The sequence below is a fragment of the Lepidochelys olivacea genome (assembly GCF_965140295.1).
Source record: "Lepidochelys olivacea isolate rLepOli2 genome assembly, chromosome: 2".
Classification (NCBI taxonomy): domain Eukaryota; kingdom Metazoa; phylum Chordata; order Testudines; family Cheloniidae; genus Lepidochelys; species Lepidochelys olivacea.
In genome coordinates this window covers 222424349-222442157 of record NC_140412.1, presented here as the reverse complement: position 1 = coordinate 222442157, position 17809 = coordinate 222424349, and the positions used below count along the sequence as shown (strand labels likewise).

The 17809-nt window shown below is 39.8% G+C and overlaps 1 protein-coding gene across 5 annotated transcripts in view; it reads left to right on the top strand.

The window, feature by feature from the left end:
- Positions 1-17809, top strand: part of DYNC1I1 (dynein cytoplasmic 1 intermediate chain 1) — a 265017-nt gene that overhangs the window by 146896 nt on the left and 100312 nt on the right. For all 5 annotated transcript variants that reach the window (XM_084620560.1, XM_084620559.1, XM_084620557.1 and 2 more), the window contains 3 exons: positions 6567-6729; positions 12057-12156; positions 16387-16512. In XM_084620560.1, the coding sequence (XP_084476686.1) occupies positions 6567-6729; positions 12057-12156; positions 16387-16512 (389 nt within the window). The remainder of the gene's footprint in view (positions 1-6566; positions 6730-12056; positions 12157-16386; positions 16513-17809) is intronic.

Here is a 17809-nt window from a genome sequence, read left to right as displayed (position 1 = left end):
TAATTTGTGAAGATGCTATGGCCACATCCAGGTGAACAAGGCCTCTGGGGAAAAAAATACTTTGATCAGCCACTTAGGTTTCTCTTAGTTTCCTCAGAAGAAATTTGTGTGTCTCTTAAAAGCTGAGATCAAAGTACCTGGAAGCTGCCGGAAGGGGAAAAAATTGCATAGAACCTTTTTATTTTATTCAAGGTAATGGTCATACACAGGGAGAAGGAACGGGGGGAAAATGGAAATAGCTCTGAAAGATAAATGGGTGGAAAAATCTTCATATTAAAAAGAGCAACCATGTGTGTTTCAGTTTTCCGCTTATACTTGTATTTGTCACGAGTTGCAGAAGTGTTTTGCATTAGAAAAAGTAATGATATTAACATTCTTGTAAGCAGAGCTCGCCTCAAATAAAACTTCAGAGGCAGCCGAAAGAAACGAGAAAATAAGGTTAAAATATGAAGCTTAATATTGCCTGGGGCATCTGGTGTGTCAGTAAGAAGAATGAGGTAAGCTTGTTTATGTCGTACAAACATTAGCCAAGGTGTTTCTGATACTGAAGAGGGTTTAATAGTCTGTTGGCTTCACACAGATGATCGAGAGCTAGGAGGGAGATTTTGCTGAGGCAGAACTGCAGCCATTCATGTCTCCATTGCCCATGAACACCCTGGAGTTTTCAAACTGTTTATTTTTTTCCTTTCTCCCTTCTGCTGATTTTTTTGTGGAGGGGGAGGGGGCATATATAGTTGGCAAATGCCCAAGTAAAGAATTTATATTTCCAAGCTGCAGAGAAGATTAGGTTTACCTGATAGTTTTAACCATTTGGAGCAGTGTAAAATTAGTTTGCCATTTGCCTTCACATTCATTTTCTCTCCTTATATGCCTTTTCACTGTATTGTCATGCTTGTTGTCTGTGATGCTGGGAAAGCAGTTCTTTGGTGAGGTTGGGATGTTGTCTCATTACAGGCTTCCTCTCCAGATGAGTTCATTTAGTGCTAATTACTATTCAGTAGTGGATGCTACAGTAGGTCAACATGTACTTTTTGCCCGTTGTTCCTTTCTTACATGCAATGCCCCCATCTAATGCACTTACAGATATACTGTTCTCCTGCTGGTGGTAATTGTTTCACTGATAGGAAGGCCATGCAGGGGATGTCTATACCCCTTTCCTGGCTTGGAACTCCACAGGGACCACTAATATAACAGTGCATAGTGGAGGGAGTGTCTGGCTTGGGGGAAACAGAGGGATTGGATCATGGAGCTTCAACAAAGGCTACAGATACGAACTACCCAGCTGCTCTGTTTCCTGGGGGTAGGATTTCTCCCGCACCCCGTGCATCTTCCTCATCCCCAGTCTGTCTATGGACCAGACACTGTGCAGAGAATTTGCCTTTCAAAGTTAAAACTTAGACCAGTTCAAGCAACCCTAGCAACACAACCCAATTAATAGGCCCCCAAATTAGCTTGGATTAGCTGGCCTAGAGAAAGGAGATTACACCCTGGGCAGTAGATGGTGCGGTCTTTGGTGTGGAATAATGAGTGCTTTGTTACTGAGCAGACTATTGCCTATATTGGGGTAGGCAGTAGATTCTCCTTGTGAAAGCGAAAGTCAACAGTCTCTGTTAGGAGGGGTCCCAGGTAGAGCCCTGCCACAGGACTGGGATCCCACGGGGTCTCACAGGACCTGCTGCCAAAATAGAGGGAACAGGTAAAATGTACTTTGTGGCAGGCTGGACTGGGTGCGCAAATAAACCAGACTGCGGTAATTTGTGGGAAAACACTAGATCTCTCGTCAGTTTGTCATAAATAGAATTTCAGCAAAGTAAAGCAAGTTTTTCTTTTTTTTATATAAAGGTTTTAATATTTAAATTTAAGCAAGGGATAGAAAAAGGTTTGATGTCTATTATATCAGGAGTTAAAATATTTTTAGGGCTGTCAATCACAGTTAACTCAAGTGATTAATGCAAAACAAGTTAACTAGATTAAAAAAAATTGTATTTAATCACAATTTTAATCTCACTGTTAAACAATAATAGAATACCAATTTAAATTTATTATAAATATCTTTGGATGTTTTTCTACATTTTCAAATATATTTATTTCAATTACAACACAGAATACAAAGTGCACAGTGCTCACTTAATATTATTATTTTTATTACAAATATTTGCACTGTAAAAAAGATAAACGAAAGAAAGATTTTCAATTCACCTCATACAAGTACTGCAGTGCAATCTCTTTATTGTGAAAGTGCAACTAACAAATGTAGAATTTTTTTTTACAGTCTTTGCACTCAAAAACAAAACAATATAAATCTTTAGAGCCTACAAGTCCACTCAGTCCTACTTCTTGTTCAGGCAATCACTAAGACAAACAAGTTTTTGTTTACGTTTATGGGAAATAATGCTGCCCGCTTCTTATTTAAAATGTAACCTGAAAGTGAGAACAGGCATTCGCATGACACTGTTATAGCTGGCATTGCAAGGTATTCAAATGCCAGATATGCTAAATATTCATATGCCCCTTTATGATTTGACTTGTAGATTGCACTATTTTTTAAAATATTTTTGCAGTGTAAATACTTGTAATAGAAATAATAATATAAAGTGAGCACTGTACACTTTGTATTCTGTGTTGTAATTGAATCAATATATTTGAAAATGTAGAAAAACATCCACAAATATTTATAATAAACTTAATTTGGTATTCTGTTATTGTTCATCTGTGTGATTAAAGCTGCAATTAATCGCAACTATTTTTTTAATCTCTTTTTTATCTCTTTTAATCTTTTTTGTGATTTTTTTTAATTGTTTGACAGCCCTAATTTTTTTTACATGGTTAAAGCAATATTTGTTTTATTCTTTAGTGGTAAAAATTGTGTCTAAATTCTGTGTGTGTGCGTATATATACACACAATCTTTTTTTTTTTTTTTTTTGGTAGCATAGGGGAATCTGTGTCTCTTGTGGGTTTTGCGGGATCTAAGGTTTTTGCAGATGCAAGTGGGATAAAAGTGAAAGAAACAATGCGGGAGCAGGTGGGAGTGGGTATTACAGTATGGGACAGGAGTGGGATTAAAAAATAGTCCCATGCAAGGCTCAGGTCCCAGGTATTCTTTCTTCTCTCATACCATCAAGGAAGGTCAGAATCACATTCGATGCCTCTCCTTACGCTGACTTCTTCCAGTTCATTTCAGAGCTCTCCTTTTCAGAGTAATGCTCATACTCCAAGTCATATGACACTGGATCATGAGCAGTAAACATCACACTAATATTTCAGCCTTTATGGGGTAAGATGGACCCCTATGACTTGCTGCATATTTGGCCACACTATCTAAACTGGCCCTGCAGTTTAAAAATTACGATGATGAGGACAGACTTATAAAGGACAAATATTAGTAAGAGACAGGCAGGGTGTCCAGTGGTTAGGACACTAGTCTGGAACTTGAGAAATCCAGGTTCAGTTCCCTGTTTTGCCACAGACTTTGGGCAAGTCATGTCTCTCTGGGCTTCAGTTCCACATCTGTAAAATGGGGATAATAGTATTTCCTTATCTCACAGCGGTGTTGTGACGATAAACACAGTGAAGGTTGCAAAGTGTTCAAGTTCTACAGTGCTAGGGGCTATATAAGAATCATAGATAAATATTCTGCTTTTGCTACCTCCATGCTACCTGAATGAATCCATGTATCTGAGAGCAAATGTGGTTTCCTGTGTCCTCTTCGGTACAGTGTGGAGCCAAGCCTTCTAAGGCCAAAACCCAACAAAACCCCAAGCTACTGGGTGGGAAATGTCAAAAGGGGGTGTGCACAGCTGTGTCAATCTGGTATTTGAAACAAAAATCCTATATACTACAGCTCAGCAAGTGGAACATAGTTTCGAAGTGTAGCTTTGAACTCTGTCATTTTGAGTTTCATTAAGCGTTAGGGTACACCAAGGTATGAAGTTACAGTTTAATATCAGTGCTCTCGAGGTGTTCTCAGAGATACAAGGTAAATTCAAGTATATTGAATTAACCTTTGGGCTGTTGCTATTTAACCTAGTAAGATCTGGAGAGACTGAGATATTTTAAAAAATAAATACCTCAATTAAAATCTGAACAGTCAGGTCAAACATAGAAGACCTTTGATTCAGCTATTAATCAGTACTGGTTGGAATCTGTAGTTTTAGAAAAACACTTTTTTAGCTGTTGATTCTTTTACGATATGTTGTTTGGAAGCCTATTTACAAATGTTGGGACAAATTCTTTTCTGGCATAACTGCACTAAAGTCATTAGAGCTTCACCAGCTGGAAATTTGGTCCATTGGCAGGATTAATTTGTTGTAAATCAATGACACCTGTGGCATTTTCCAAAGGTAGATCCTGCACCCTTTTCCAAAGTAGCTAATATAACTAAAACAAAGATTAATTGTTTAAAATGTCATATTGGTAAAGACAGCTTTTCAGTTTATTATGTTTGATTTACAAGATTATAGAGATAGCATGCAATGCATTACAAATCACTGGGGTTGGCTGGTATAAACTGAAAGGAGAATTTAGCTTTGGAACTTTAAGAACTTCTCAATTTCCTTTTCTCCTGATATCCACACTCAAGTTATAGTTTGTGAACAGGTTATTAAACCCTATGAGGAAAGTAAACTCAGTGAATCTTGTAGGGAGTGTTTTTTAACTGGTGGAATATATTGGAAAATGTCCTTTTCAGAATTTGGGCCCAGTTAACGTAAACCAAAAGATCTGGCCCATATCCTTTGTAATAGGATTGTTATATATGACCCGCTTGTGGGTGGCCCCTGAGTGAGTACACAGTGTGAGGAGCAGGGCACAAAGAGCCTTCCCCCACTTGTGCCCCCACCATCACCTTATCAAGTTCCAGCTACAATTGCACAATCCCACAAGGTACCAGAGTGCCCTCTTCTCCACCAGCAATAGAGCTGGCCACTATCATAAAGGGGAGTATATTGTAAAAGGGTTTAGCAATAGGTGTGCTCCCTTGCGCACTGGAGAGCTCTGGGAGGCTCCTTCGCCTACTCAGGGCTATAAGCCAATCTAAGGGCTAGGTATTCAGAGGTTCCAAGCACCTACAATTCCAGTTGAAGTCAATGGGAGTTGCAGGAGCTCTGCACCTCTAAGAATCAGGCTGTAGTGTAGCAAAGTGTGATGAATCTTGGAGATGTATAACACAGATATCATATATGTTAGTCACTGATTATAAATAAATATAAGCATATGCTATGATCACACAAACTGACAATTGAGTGTGCAAGCCTAAAAATCCCCATCTCATGTAAGTAGGCTTGGCAAAATTCAATCCTTAATTTCTGATAATATCAATGTATATTTTTAAGCATTTTTTTTTAGATTTTTATCAATTTAAATTTTCAGAGCTGCAGAACATTATGCGAGGATCACACAAGGGAGAGGATCAGACAATAATTATTTAATGACAGTAGAAAATGAGAATCAAAAAGTTAAAGTTTTATAATTGTTAAAACACAAACTGTCCACATCACGTGTCAAAATATTCAAAGTAAATAGCCTTAAATGAAACTCTAATAATTTCTCAAGCAGCAACTTTCTTGCTTTGCCTAACTGTAAATTTTGATTATTATTGATGGAAATATTATTTTGTCAATTTGTGTGCGTACAGGGAAATTTGTTTGTCAGCATTAACTAATAAAAATCTAATTCTTCCAAACCTACATATAAGTAGTCACATTTCTTCCAATGGTCATTCATTTGGAAAATGTCTAGTCTTCTAAGGGTTAAGCATATTTTTAATCATATGTCAGAATCTGGCTCAAAAAAATACTATGCCTGTAAAAGAGTTTGATTCTCTGTAGCTTTTGTCGGTGTCAGTGAGCAGGGAATTGTACAGTAAGTCCGTCCACTCTGGTTTTAAAGTTCTTTTACAAATAATAAAAAAATATTTAAAGAAAATAGAATTTGTTTGTTTTTTAAATTTTCTTCACTGTTAACATGCGAAGGGAACTTTAGCTATTTATTTCATTGCCTCACAAACTATCCAAAACAGGAACAAAATTTACCAGTTGCACCAGGAAGAAAATGAAAGAACAGAACAGAAGTATTATCTGACGTGAAATCCAGCAGCCCTTTTAATACAATAAACTGTAGTATAACTTTTACCAAGTTAAGAAGATTATTTTATTTTAGCCATAAAAAGTTATCTGCTTTAAAAGGGCATTTAAGACAGGTCCTCTGTTATATAAGTGTTATGCTTTTTCAAGTTTAGTATGGCAATTAATGTCAGTCAGAACTATTTCCTGAAATATGAATGAAGGGTTTATTTAATTTTGGGTCTTAAGTATTTTCCTCTTCAGAATAATAAATATGCAAGATATAGGATCTCTTCTGCATAAATGCTACATTCTATGACTACAGGAGTACATTTTGATACATTTAAATTCATTCTTAGTAATAATTTTAAATGTAAGGCACTGATTTATTCCTGTCAGTAATGCAATGAGCTTTCGTATAAAAAGTTCCTTTTTACTGAAGACTTTGATTCATTTGGAAACGTCTTCGCTGTCATATTCTTAACAATGTCTTTGTACTTTGCAAGCTCCTCCTAGAGAATTGACAGAGGAAGAAAAACAACAGATTCTCCATTCAGAAGAATTCCTGATATTTTTCGACCGGACAATACGTGTAATTGAGCGAGCTTTGGCTGAAGATTCAGACATATTCTTTGACTACAGTGGCAGAGATGTAGAAGAGAAAGATGGGTCAGTTTTTTACTTTTTTAAATAACACCCCCACTCTAATGTATATTGAAGAAAAGCTGATAAAAGTGCATCTTTAAAAAAATAGAATACTGGTCAGAGAGAGACAATGAAACCTCAGAGATTGATAGTTTGAAAGTCTATAATCAGTGTGTTATACTGAAGTATTTTGTAAAATAGCTTCGTGCTTGATCTGATTTCTTTTAAAATTCTTATTAGAGCTAGTCTATATTTTTTGAATTTCAATCTTTTGACAACATTTCAAATTTTGATGAAAACAAGGAAAATATTGGGAAAAAAATGATTTTTCCCTCTGATTATTATTTTTCATTTCATACTCCTTTTTAAACTTTGGACCAGATTTTTATGTGTAGTTAGGCACCTAAAGGTGTGGAAAGGCTCATGGGATCTTGAAAAGTGAATAGGAGCCTAACTTCTATTGGAGTTGAAAATCCCCTGATGTTCCAAACTACTTTAAAAATCTGGCTCTTTGAAACTGAGCTACTGACTAGATCATCAAGAGAAATCTTTAGGACAACTTCTTCATTATGATTCTTCTTTATTATAGCACTATCTTTCAGACAATGTAAAAAAATCAAGGTCTTGATCACCTGTATTTGTTAATGTGTCATTACACATTTCAAAGGTGGGGTGTTAGTACTGAAATCTTAGACAGTTTCCACCTGAAGTAATTGCATTCTGCCTAAATGAGGGCTTGTCTACATGGTCTGAGAGTGTGTGACAAGCTGAGGTGTGAATCTACAACACACTAGCCTGCTGTGCACTAACTGGCCATGTGGACCCTGCTGCGGTGCACGAAAAGTTCTGTGGTGCAGTATGTCAAAGTGTGTGTGGTAGCAGGGTCCACCCAGGCAGATACTGAGTGGCAGGCTAGAGAACTGTAGATTCATACCCTAGTTTCGCACGCTCTAAGTCTTTGTGTGGACAAGCTCTAAAATTTCCCCCACAGTTTTAATTGGATACAGTGTTCTTCATGGACTACCCTAAGCTGTTGGGTAGCATTGCAGTCCACTACTGCACTGCTGCTTCAGTTCACCCCAGAGGGTCCTGTGATTCCTCTACACAGAGTTTATACAGCCAGTTAGTAAAATCTGTGAAGTATTTGGATCCATGTAGCTGAAAGGTGCTATGTAAATGCAAGATCACAATAATTAAATGTCTTTAAATTGAAGCAAGAGTTTCTTTGTCTAAAGTTCAAGAAGAATCATGAAGACAACTTTGAACAGCCCAATCCGTTGAATTCACCCTTCTCCTCACAGAGCCAAACCTAAGTGGGGTTAGGGATGATGGAATCTACTTCTCAACTAGAAAAGGAGTACTTGTGGCACCTTAGAGACTAATCAATTTATTTGAGCATAAGCTTTTGTGAGCTACACTCACTTCATCGGATGCATACTGTGGAAAGTGTAGAAGATCTTTTTATCCACACAAAGCATGAAAAAATACCTCCCCCACCCCACTCTCCTGCTGGTAATAGCTTATCTAAAGTGATCACTCTCCTTACAATGTGTATGATAATCAAGTTGGGCCATTTCCAGCACAAATCCAGGTTTTCTCTCCCCCCCCCCACAAACCCACTCTCCTGTTGGTAATAGCTTATCTAAAGTGACTACTCTCCTTACAATGTGTGTGATAATCAAGGTGAGCCATTTCCAGCACAAATCCAGGGTTTAATAAGAACGTCTGGGGGGAGATGGGGGGGTAGGAAAAAACAAGGGGAAATAGGTTACCTTGCATAATGACTGTCATTATGAAGGTAACCTATTTCCCCTTGTCTTTTCCTCCCCCCGTCCCCACCCCAGACGTTCTTGTTAAACCCTGGATTTGTGCTGGAAATGGCCCAACTTGATTATCATACACATTGTAAGGAGAGTGATCACTTTAGATAAGCTATTACCAGCAGGAGAGTGGGGTGGGGGGAGGTATTTTTTCATGCTTTGTGTGTATAAAAAGATCTTCTACGCTTTCCATAGTATGCATCCGATGAAGTGAGCTGTAGCTCACGAAAGCTTATGCTCAAATAAATTGGTTAGTCTCTAAGGTGCCACAAGTACTCCTTTTCATAATGGGTTTGGAGGCTATCTTCTGAGAAGTACAGTAACTCCTCACTTAAAGTCATCCTGGTTAACGTTTCGTTGTTATGTTGCGGATCAATGAGGGAACATGCTCATTTAAAGTTGCACAATGCTCCCTTATAACATCGTTTGGCAGCCACCTGCTTTGTCCGCTGTTTGCAGGAAGAGCAGCCCGTTGCAGCTAGCTGGTGGGGGCTTGGAACCAAGGTGGACCATCAGCCCCCCTATCAGCTCCCCATTCCCCTAAGTTCCCTGGGCGGCAGCCTCCCAGCAGGCTATCAATTGCTAACAGTTCAGCTGTCTCTCCCCCCACTGCCGTGTGCTTCTTCCGCCCTCTGCCTTGGAGCTGCTCCCTGAGCCTCCTGCTTGCTGTGCAGGGGGCAGGAGGGGAAGAGGGGGGCTAATGTCAGGGTGTCCCCCTCCCCCCTGCTCCTGCACCCCACTTACCGCATCTTCCATAGAGCAGGGGGGCACACGACAGGGACAGGGCTTAGGACAGAGGGAGCTTCCTGGCAGCACCTGTGGTCTCAGCTTGCTGATCTACTTAACAAGGCAGTGTACTTAAGAGTGGGGTCAGCATATTGAAAGGTACAATGCGCATCTCCCTCTCTCTCTCTCTCTCTCTCTCTCTCACACACACACACACACACACACACAGTGTGTGTCTCTGTCTGCCATGCTGTCTCCCTTCACTGCATTTGTGCTGCCTTGTAGAGAGTGAGGCTACATTCACTACAATGAGTTAACCCTTTAGGGATCAGCCAATTGCTACTTCATCATTTAGCAGTAAGGCATTCCCTGGGAAGTATCCCACCCTCTGACTTCACCACCTCAACCAAGCTTCACAATCATCGTCGCTGTGTACCAGTATTAAATTGTTTGCTTAAAACTTATACTTTGTGTGTGTGTGTATATATAATATAGTCTTTTGTCTGGTGAAAAAAATTTCCCTGGAACCTAACCCCCCCCATTTACATAAATTCTTATGTGGAAATTGGATTCACTTAACATCGTTTCGCTTAAAGTTGCATTTTTCAGGAACATGATTCCAATGTTAAGTGAGGAGTTACTGTATTAGTGCTCCTTACCAGGCTACCATAGGGCTTCCATGACATTAGGGTTGCCAACCCTCCTGGATTGGCCAGGAGTCTACTGGAATTGGCCTCAGTCTCCCAGTGACTATTAAAAGCAATCCAGGAGTTTTTAATAGGCCAAAAGTCCGGTCGGTGATGCAGCAGGGCTAAGGCAGGCTTCCTGCCTATTCTGGCTCCACGTGGCTCCCGGAAGTGGCTGGCATGTCTGGCTCCTAGCCACAGGGGTGGCCAAGGGGTCTCTGTGGGCTGCCCCTCATGCCCCGCCCAGAGCGCCAACTCCGCAGCTCCCACTGGCTGGGAACTGCAGCCAATGGGAGCTGTGGGGGCAGTTCCTGCAGGCAGGGGCAATACACTGAGCCACCTGGTCCCCCCTGCGCCTAGGAGCCAGACATGCTGGTCGCTTCTGGGAGCCATCCGAGGTAAGCGTTGCCCAGAGCCTGCACCTCTCACCCCCTTCCGCACCCCAACCCCCTGCCTCAGCCCTGAGTCCCCTTCTGCACCCCGACCCCCTGCCCCAGTCTCATCCCAGAGCCCCCTCCCACACTCCGAACCCCTCTGCTCCACCTCCCAGCCCAGAGCCCACACCCCCACCTGCACCAAAGCCCTTGCCCCACCCCGGTGAAAGTGAGTGAGGGTAGGGGAGAGCGAGCGATGGAGGGAGGGGGGATGGAGTGAGATGGCATGGGGCCTCGGAGAAGGGGCGGGGCAGGGGTATGGCCTTGGGGGAAGGGCAGGGCAGGTGGTGTATGAGTTTGTGCGATTAGACAGTTAGCAATGGCAACCCTACATGACATCGAAGACCTTACTTAGACCCTTGCAGTGAGTGAATCCACAATGAACACAAGAAGGTAACCTGTAATAGGGGAATACATATATAGGACCAGACAGTCATTATAACTTGAGTGGTGATACCTTATGTCGATTTGGAGCTGGGGCATATTATGGCTTTATAAGAACTATATGCATTTCATAGGCACTGTTTATTTTTATTTGAACTGTGGCCATACCTAGAAGCTCCCGCCATGGACTAGGATCCCATTGTGCTAGGTGCTGTACAAACCCTGAACAAAAGATGGTCCCTGCCCCAAATAGCTTACAATCTAAGTATAAGACAAGAAACAACAGCTGGATATAGATAGACCAGATGGAGGAGCACCAGGAAACAATGAGATCATACTAGTCAGTGTGATAGGCAGTAGTTACAGTTCACCACTTGCCTAACAGTTGTCAAGTTTTTGGTAAGTATCAGGGCACACGAGAGTTTTAAGAAGGGTTTGGAAGGAGGATAAGGAATTAGCTTTTTGGATGTTTACAGGGAGCTCCTGCCATGCATGAGAGACAGCATGGGAGAAAGGGATCATTGTTTGAAAATATAACAAATGAGTGATGAAGGCTAGAATCATTGGACGATTGGAGGTGGGAAGTGACATCTTATTAGTATGAGAGAGATGATCAGTGGGGTAGGGATAGGCTGAGAATGGTCTTGAAAATTAAGACAAATAGCTCATGTTTGATGAATGGAGAAAGGGGAGCCAGTGGAGGGATGCAAGAGAAGGGGTGACAATCAAAGCAATGAACTAGCAAAATGGTCTTTGCTGCAGAATTTTGAATGGAAATGATTGGGACAATATTGCAGAGAAGAGGAAGTTGCAGTAGTCAAGATGGGAAATGATGAGACTTTTAGCTGTGTGGGTGGATAGGAAAGGTTGTATCTTAGTGATGTTACACAAAAAAAAAAAAAATTGGCAAGGTTTAGACAAAGCCTGAATGTGAGGCTCAAGATTGAGGACAGAATTGAAGATGATGCCCAGGTTGTAGGCCTGAGTGACAACAAGGTTTTTTGTACACAGTGATTGAGGAAGGTGAATGGGTGAGGGTTTGGGGGGGAAATTAGCAATTCTGCTTTGGGTCAAATATGTACACAAATTTATTTCAAATGCAAAAATGTGACTCTTCTATTACTTCCAGGTAAGATGGCCAGTAAGACTAAATAGCCAGGGACAGGATTATTAAGTGAAGATGACAAGGCTGGGAAAGAGGGAATCGGAAAAGGGGGCAGTCAGAAATCCTTACATTTGTGGTCATGGCAAGTAAGCCCTGGTACCTTAAAGCATACCTTTTGTTGTTTGAATCCACACAGAGATGTTCAAGCCGGAGCCAACCTTTCCTTTAATCGTCAGTTCTATGATGAGCATTGGTCAAAGCATCGTGTTGTCACCTGTATGGATTGGTCTCTTCAGGTAAGATTTGAAGTTGTGAGCCACATGTAAAGCTTTGATTCTGTTTTATCTGGTAAGATTTTGTTTCATTGACATTAGGCATTAGTTAACAATTGGCTCTTAAAGAGCGAGTGAGTGTGTGTGTGTGTAGGGGGAGACTAGTGAGTATATGAATCTGTTTTTGGTTGTATTTGATGTTAAAAATCATGACTTAATATTTAAACTATGTATTAATAACCCTGCCCAAATGGTAAAACCTCCAGCTTTCCACTCTCCTAAAAACTTCTACCCTACAGTTACACATTTTCTGTACAAAAGTTTGTGGCACATTGAAAGTTTATAATTTGGCAACCAAGTAAAGTAAACACAATTGCAGGCAGGAATAACTAGCACAAAGAATTTAATATTTTGACTGTTTTATTTTTCATATTTAGTGCCTTTAAAAATGATATTGAATGTACCTGACTGTGCCACAGAGATTTTCAGCAGAGCTCTATGAAAACGGAAGGGTCTTACTGAAGACTTTAGACTCCAGCTTGCCACAGAGTACACCAGGTTTTCAGTACTGGGGCTTCCTTCCTACAGGTCTCTGAGATATACAGGAGCAGTGACTAGTTGAAAGGGGAGGAGCAGATGAGGAGGACATGAAGTATCCATGCTCCTGAGCATCTTAGGAGCTCAGTGTGTAAAAGTTTATGTGCTTAAAGTTGAAGTAGATGAGCAGTGTACATGGACAGGATGAGGCAGCGGAATAGGCACCCAGTGATTCTGACTAGCAGTAATTTTCTCTCAATCCTCCTGTACACCTCCTAAGATGCACAGTAGGACTGTCTTTTGTCCCTCCATACCAGGTGACGGGTCTTTGTGTGTAAAATGCTAGTTGACAAGGTGAGGTGAAGCAGTGAATTGGCAGGCAGTTAGAATGAAAGAGGTTGGAAGTCAGGGAGAGAGAGTCCTGCATTAGATCGGGGAGCCCACATAATTTAGTTTTAATGTGTCACATAGGCCATAGTGCCTTGGTTACATCATACATGATCCAAAATACTTTAGGAACAATGGGATACAATCTCATTTGCATGTGAACAGATTTTTTTCTTCTATATGACTGACTCCCCATGAATCAAATTAAGAATTTATTTCTGTGCTTTTCTACCTAAGAATATAAATTTTACAAGAGGTATGTACTGGCATGTGGGTGGCCTTTAAGAACATATGGATTTAAACAGAAATCAAATATAAGCCTGAGGAAATGCTTATCGTGGTTGTTCACTTGTTCAGGAGCTGGAAATTACATGGAATTCTTATCTGATATTTTCCTAACAGGCAGCTTTTACTGTAGTCCCAGGATAGCAAGATAAAGCCGAGTTAGAAAACTGCCAGATGTAATTTTTCAGGCCCTCAGGCACACAAGCATGTTCTATTTCCCGCCTCTTTGTTCTGGGGTGGCCCCGCCCTACCTTTCCCTCCCAGTAGCTTCTGAGTCCTTATTTCTTTGGCATGTGCAGGCTGAGCTATTCTCAGTGCCATTCCACATTTCATTGGGGGTGGGGCACTCTGGCTTTTCTATTTCCTTTGTCATGAACATGTAATGCAGAAGGAACGTGGGCAAGCTTGACATGTCTCACCAAGCAGAGGTTTATGGTACGCTCACACTCCCACCCCAACATTGTGCAAAGCCTAGTGTACCAAACGGTATTTGACCTATCAGGTGAACACAGAATACATTACTCAATTGTCTGTGATTAGCTGTTCCTGCAAAATATGCTGAAGGCAAGTTAACTGGAAAAAATATAAAAAGAACATTGATGCCTTGATTAAACACATTATCTTGTTCCCTAGTCACTTGTGACATATGGGTCAGGACACGTGGGATCCCTCATACAATTGAAGTTAATCCAGTAGTCCTCTTATTCTTTTGCAGAAAGAAGGATAAAAGTCTTAGGTCCTTACTCGGCTTTTATTCAGGCAAATGCCCAAATAGGTTCAACTTTCATGTAAAAAGGGAGGGAAATCACAATGCTTGGTTTAGAACAAGGTTATATCGGATAATGTAAAGCCAAAAACAAGTGAAAAGCTACAGAGTTCAGACACACAGTGCCTGATCCTTCTTGATTCTCATGTGATCACCCCAAAAGCAGGCCAAGGGTGGGACATTTTACAAAACTGTCCTTAATGTAGACAGGACCTAAGTGTGGTGTTTTTGTCCCTGGGCTTGCTCCCTTCAGATAAAAACATTGTCCTATCGCTAAGTGTGGTGTTTGTCTGTGGGATTTACCCTTGCCTTCCCAAAAGGGGGATTGGTGTGCACTCATTGATTGGGGACTTGAGAGTCAGGATTTTCGTCATCAACCCCTGAGAGGTGCCCAACTGACAATTTTCATAGTGCTTCACCTCCTCTCTCAATAGCAATCACCCCTTCAAGTCAAAACTCCTCATAATGGTGGTTGTCCAATTCAATATGATGCCAATGATTGAATATCTAAAGTTGGGACTAAATTTACAAGTTGATGCCCTCACTATGACTGCAGAATGCTTGCAAACTGATGACTTACAAGACTACAGTTGTCTGTGCTCAGACAGACTACCATAAAGTCACTTAGAAACCTCCAGTAGTGTTCTATAGTAGAATGAACTAGCCCCAAATAGGCAACTGTGCCTGTAAACAGATACTTAGGTACACAGTTAAGCCATCTTTACCTCTCTCCCAATCCTAGGAGGGATTGGCTGGTTTCTGGTGTAAAGCAGATCAGTCTCAAGGATGCTGTATTAAAGAGCTGTTTCTCCCAGCTCTGCATTTCCCCTGTACAATGGTAAATGGCTTGGAACTAAGAGATCTCACCACCCTTCCTATGTAATGCTGCAGATACCAGAAGAAGAACTTGAGCTGAATCACTCTTGGTTGAAATTGGAGAGGCTTGATGACAGGTCATTCTCCATGAGAGCCCCATTGGTTTGCCCCACTGGTTTTCCAGAACCCACATCTTCTAACCTGGACATATTACAAAGCTCATCTTTTTATCTGGGGCATTTGGATTGAGGGATAGAGTTTTCTGAAGTATATGTATGTGAGTAAGTTGGGGACAAGAACAGTAAATGACTTGTGTTTTATGGGTAGATTATTATTAATATTAGTTATTTTGATCTTGATATTTGATACCTGGGTTTTTAAAGATCGTAAAAATGCCCAAGCCAATTTTGATGGTCACTTATTAGATTAAATTATGAAATACATAAACAAGTATTTGCATAAAGTATTTACATAATGATGTACTCATTTACCCATATGCCAGTTATATATATATATATATATAAATCTACTTTATTACAAAAGAATATATATACACAATATATGTATATATATATATATATATTTTTTTTTTTTGCTTATTTTTCAGCAAGATTAGGTTAGATTCTTTTGTAATAAAGTAGATTTCTTGTTTTTTCTCATTCTTGATGTAACTGAATTGAAGTAAATGGACTTACATCAGAAATATGTTTGGCTCACTGTACTTAAATTAGTTTTGCTTATGATATTTGAAAACAATATATTTGTAATCAATATAGTCTGAAAGTCTAATTCATCATACATGTTTTCTTTGAGACTGAGTGTACTAGAAAATATGGACCCGGTTCTTCACTGTAATGAGTGCCCTCAAATGCTGTTTGATGGCATTCTTCACTTCAAAAGAGAACCTCAGCATCTTGCAGAATTGGACCCAGTGTGAAGATATTTTCATTTGTTGTTTGAATCTTCTGTACTAGATGCCTTATTCTTATTCTGAAATAAGAAGGAAAAAGCAACTCTCTACCATGCTGAAGACTGTGGACTTCAGAATAAAAGCTGATCTATTGGTCAGAAAGGAACTGTTTTAAGCATTCAGGTTAAATTGTCAGATTTCACTGTAGTAGAATTTTAGTATAGGGACCTGTTTCATAACAAAGTTTGAATATCTGAAGTCTTTAAGTTATACTTTTTAGAGAACTACCTACAGTAAATAAGAATATCCTGGTGATATCTGAGAGGATGCTGATATGGAGCCAACAGAGAAATCTTTAAGGACTTTACTAATAAAATATAAAACTAAAATGTAGTTAAACAGTATGTTTGGAGTGGTGTGTATTATTATTAAAACCAGATACTTGATACCACATGTAGTGTGAGAAACGATTGCTTCTGTCTCAGATGATTTCACATAGTTTCTTCATCCCCAAAACAGAATCTAATCCTACTGCATGTTCTCTCATGTCTAGTACCCTGAATTGATGGTTGCTTCTTATAACAATAATGAAGATGCTCCACATGAGCCAGATGGGGTGGCCTTAGTTTGGAACATGAAGTTTAAGAAAACCACACCAGAATATGTTTTCCATTGTCAGGTAAGATTCAATAAGCCATTCTTTTCATACTTGGCAAAATAGAGTTTGCTATGCAACCCATCTGCCTATTGCTTGGATGAAGAGGCCGAGGTTAAAAATAGATAATTTTGGAAAAAGTACAAGCAGCAGTCTAATGTTTTGAGAAAGCATCAATCCTTTAAAACAATAATGCAGCCCTGTCAGGGATTGAGTGTCATTCTCTATTTAAAACAACCCCAAAAGAATTAGTTTATAAAGACTTTGCACTTATGAAGTAACTGTGGTGTACCACTTCCTCATCCAGGCAGCAACATATGCTTTCCCACCCACGTTAACTTCCTTGGATCCTCTGTGTCCCAAGCTGCCTACTCTCACTCCTCTGATGTTCAATGTGATTTTTTCAACTTTAAAATGCATAAATATACACCACATATCTGAACATTCATTTTGCTGATATCTTGGTAAAAATGACTTAAGCAATATGAGGATTCTTCAACAAATCAAGCTACCATTTAATTTCACTCAATGCTATTGCATGACTAAGCCTCTTCAGAAGTCTATAGATAATTTAAAAATAGTCTGACACTTCATTTCCTTGTGCATGTTTACACTTCTTTCTCCATTGTTTTTCTATTTGACATGACATAGCCTGAAATCATCTGAGTTTTCTGCTCATATGCTCTATTTCTATCAGATTGCCCAAATAATGGAGCATGGCTTGGGCCAAGACTCCAGTCCCTTTATTAATACCCTTCCATTGTAATTATGTTTGGAATCCTGGCATGCAAAAAGCATGTGGAAAAGTTTCAGTTTGTAAAACTTTACAATTGGGGATTAGTAAACTGCAGATTATGCTGTGGTAAAAATTGCTTCTTTTGGAAGAATATGTATTACATGGCTAGCTATGTAAACTGAGTTTCATTTTACATCTTTTTAAACTAAATTTATGTTTGGACTTTCGTACATTATCAGATGTAACATAGGGGGAGGGAGTTGCTGGAATTGGAGTAACTGCTTCAACCTGATTAAGTACCCTTTAATTCACGTGTTTTTCTAATTTACTATCCCAAAAGCAACTCCACAAGAAGCCTGGGCCTGCACAGTAAATATGCCATACATATTTTTATCTTTGAAATAAGAACATTTTTTTTCTTGGTATCCTATTTGGCAGTCTGATATGTCCCTTCAACACATCTGAGACCATGGCATCCTACTTATGCTCAGATCATTTTAAGATGTTCATGCAGCTTCATGTTCTAAACAAAATATTAAAGTGAAGAAAATATCCATTGCACATTCAAAAGGAATATGGTTTTAT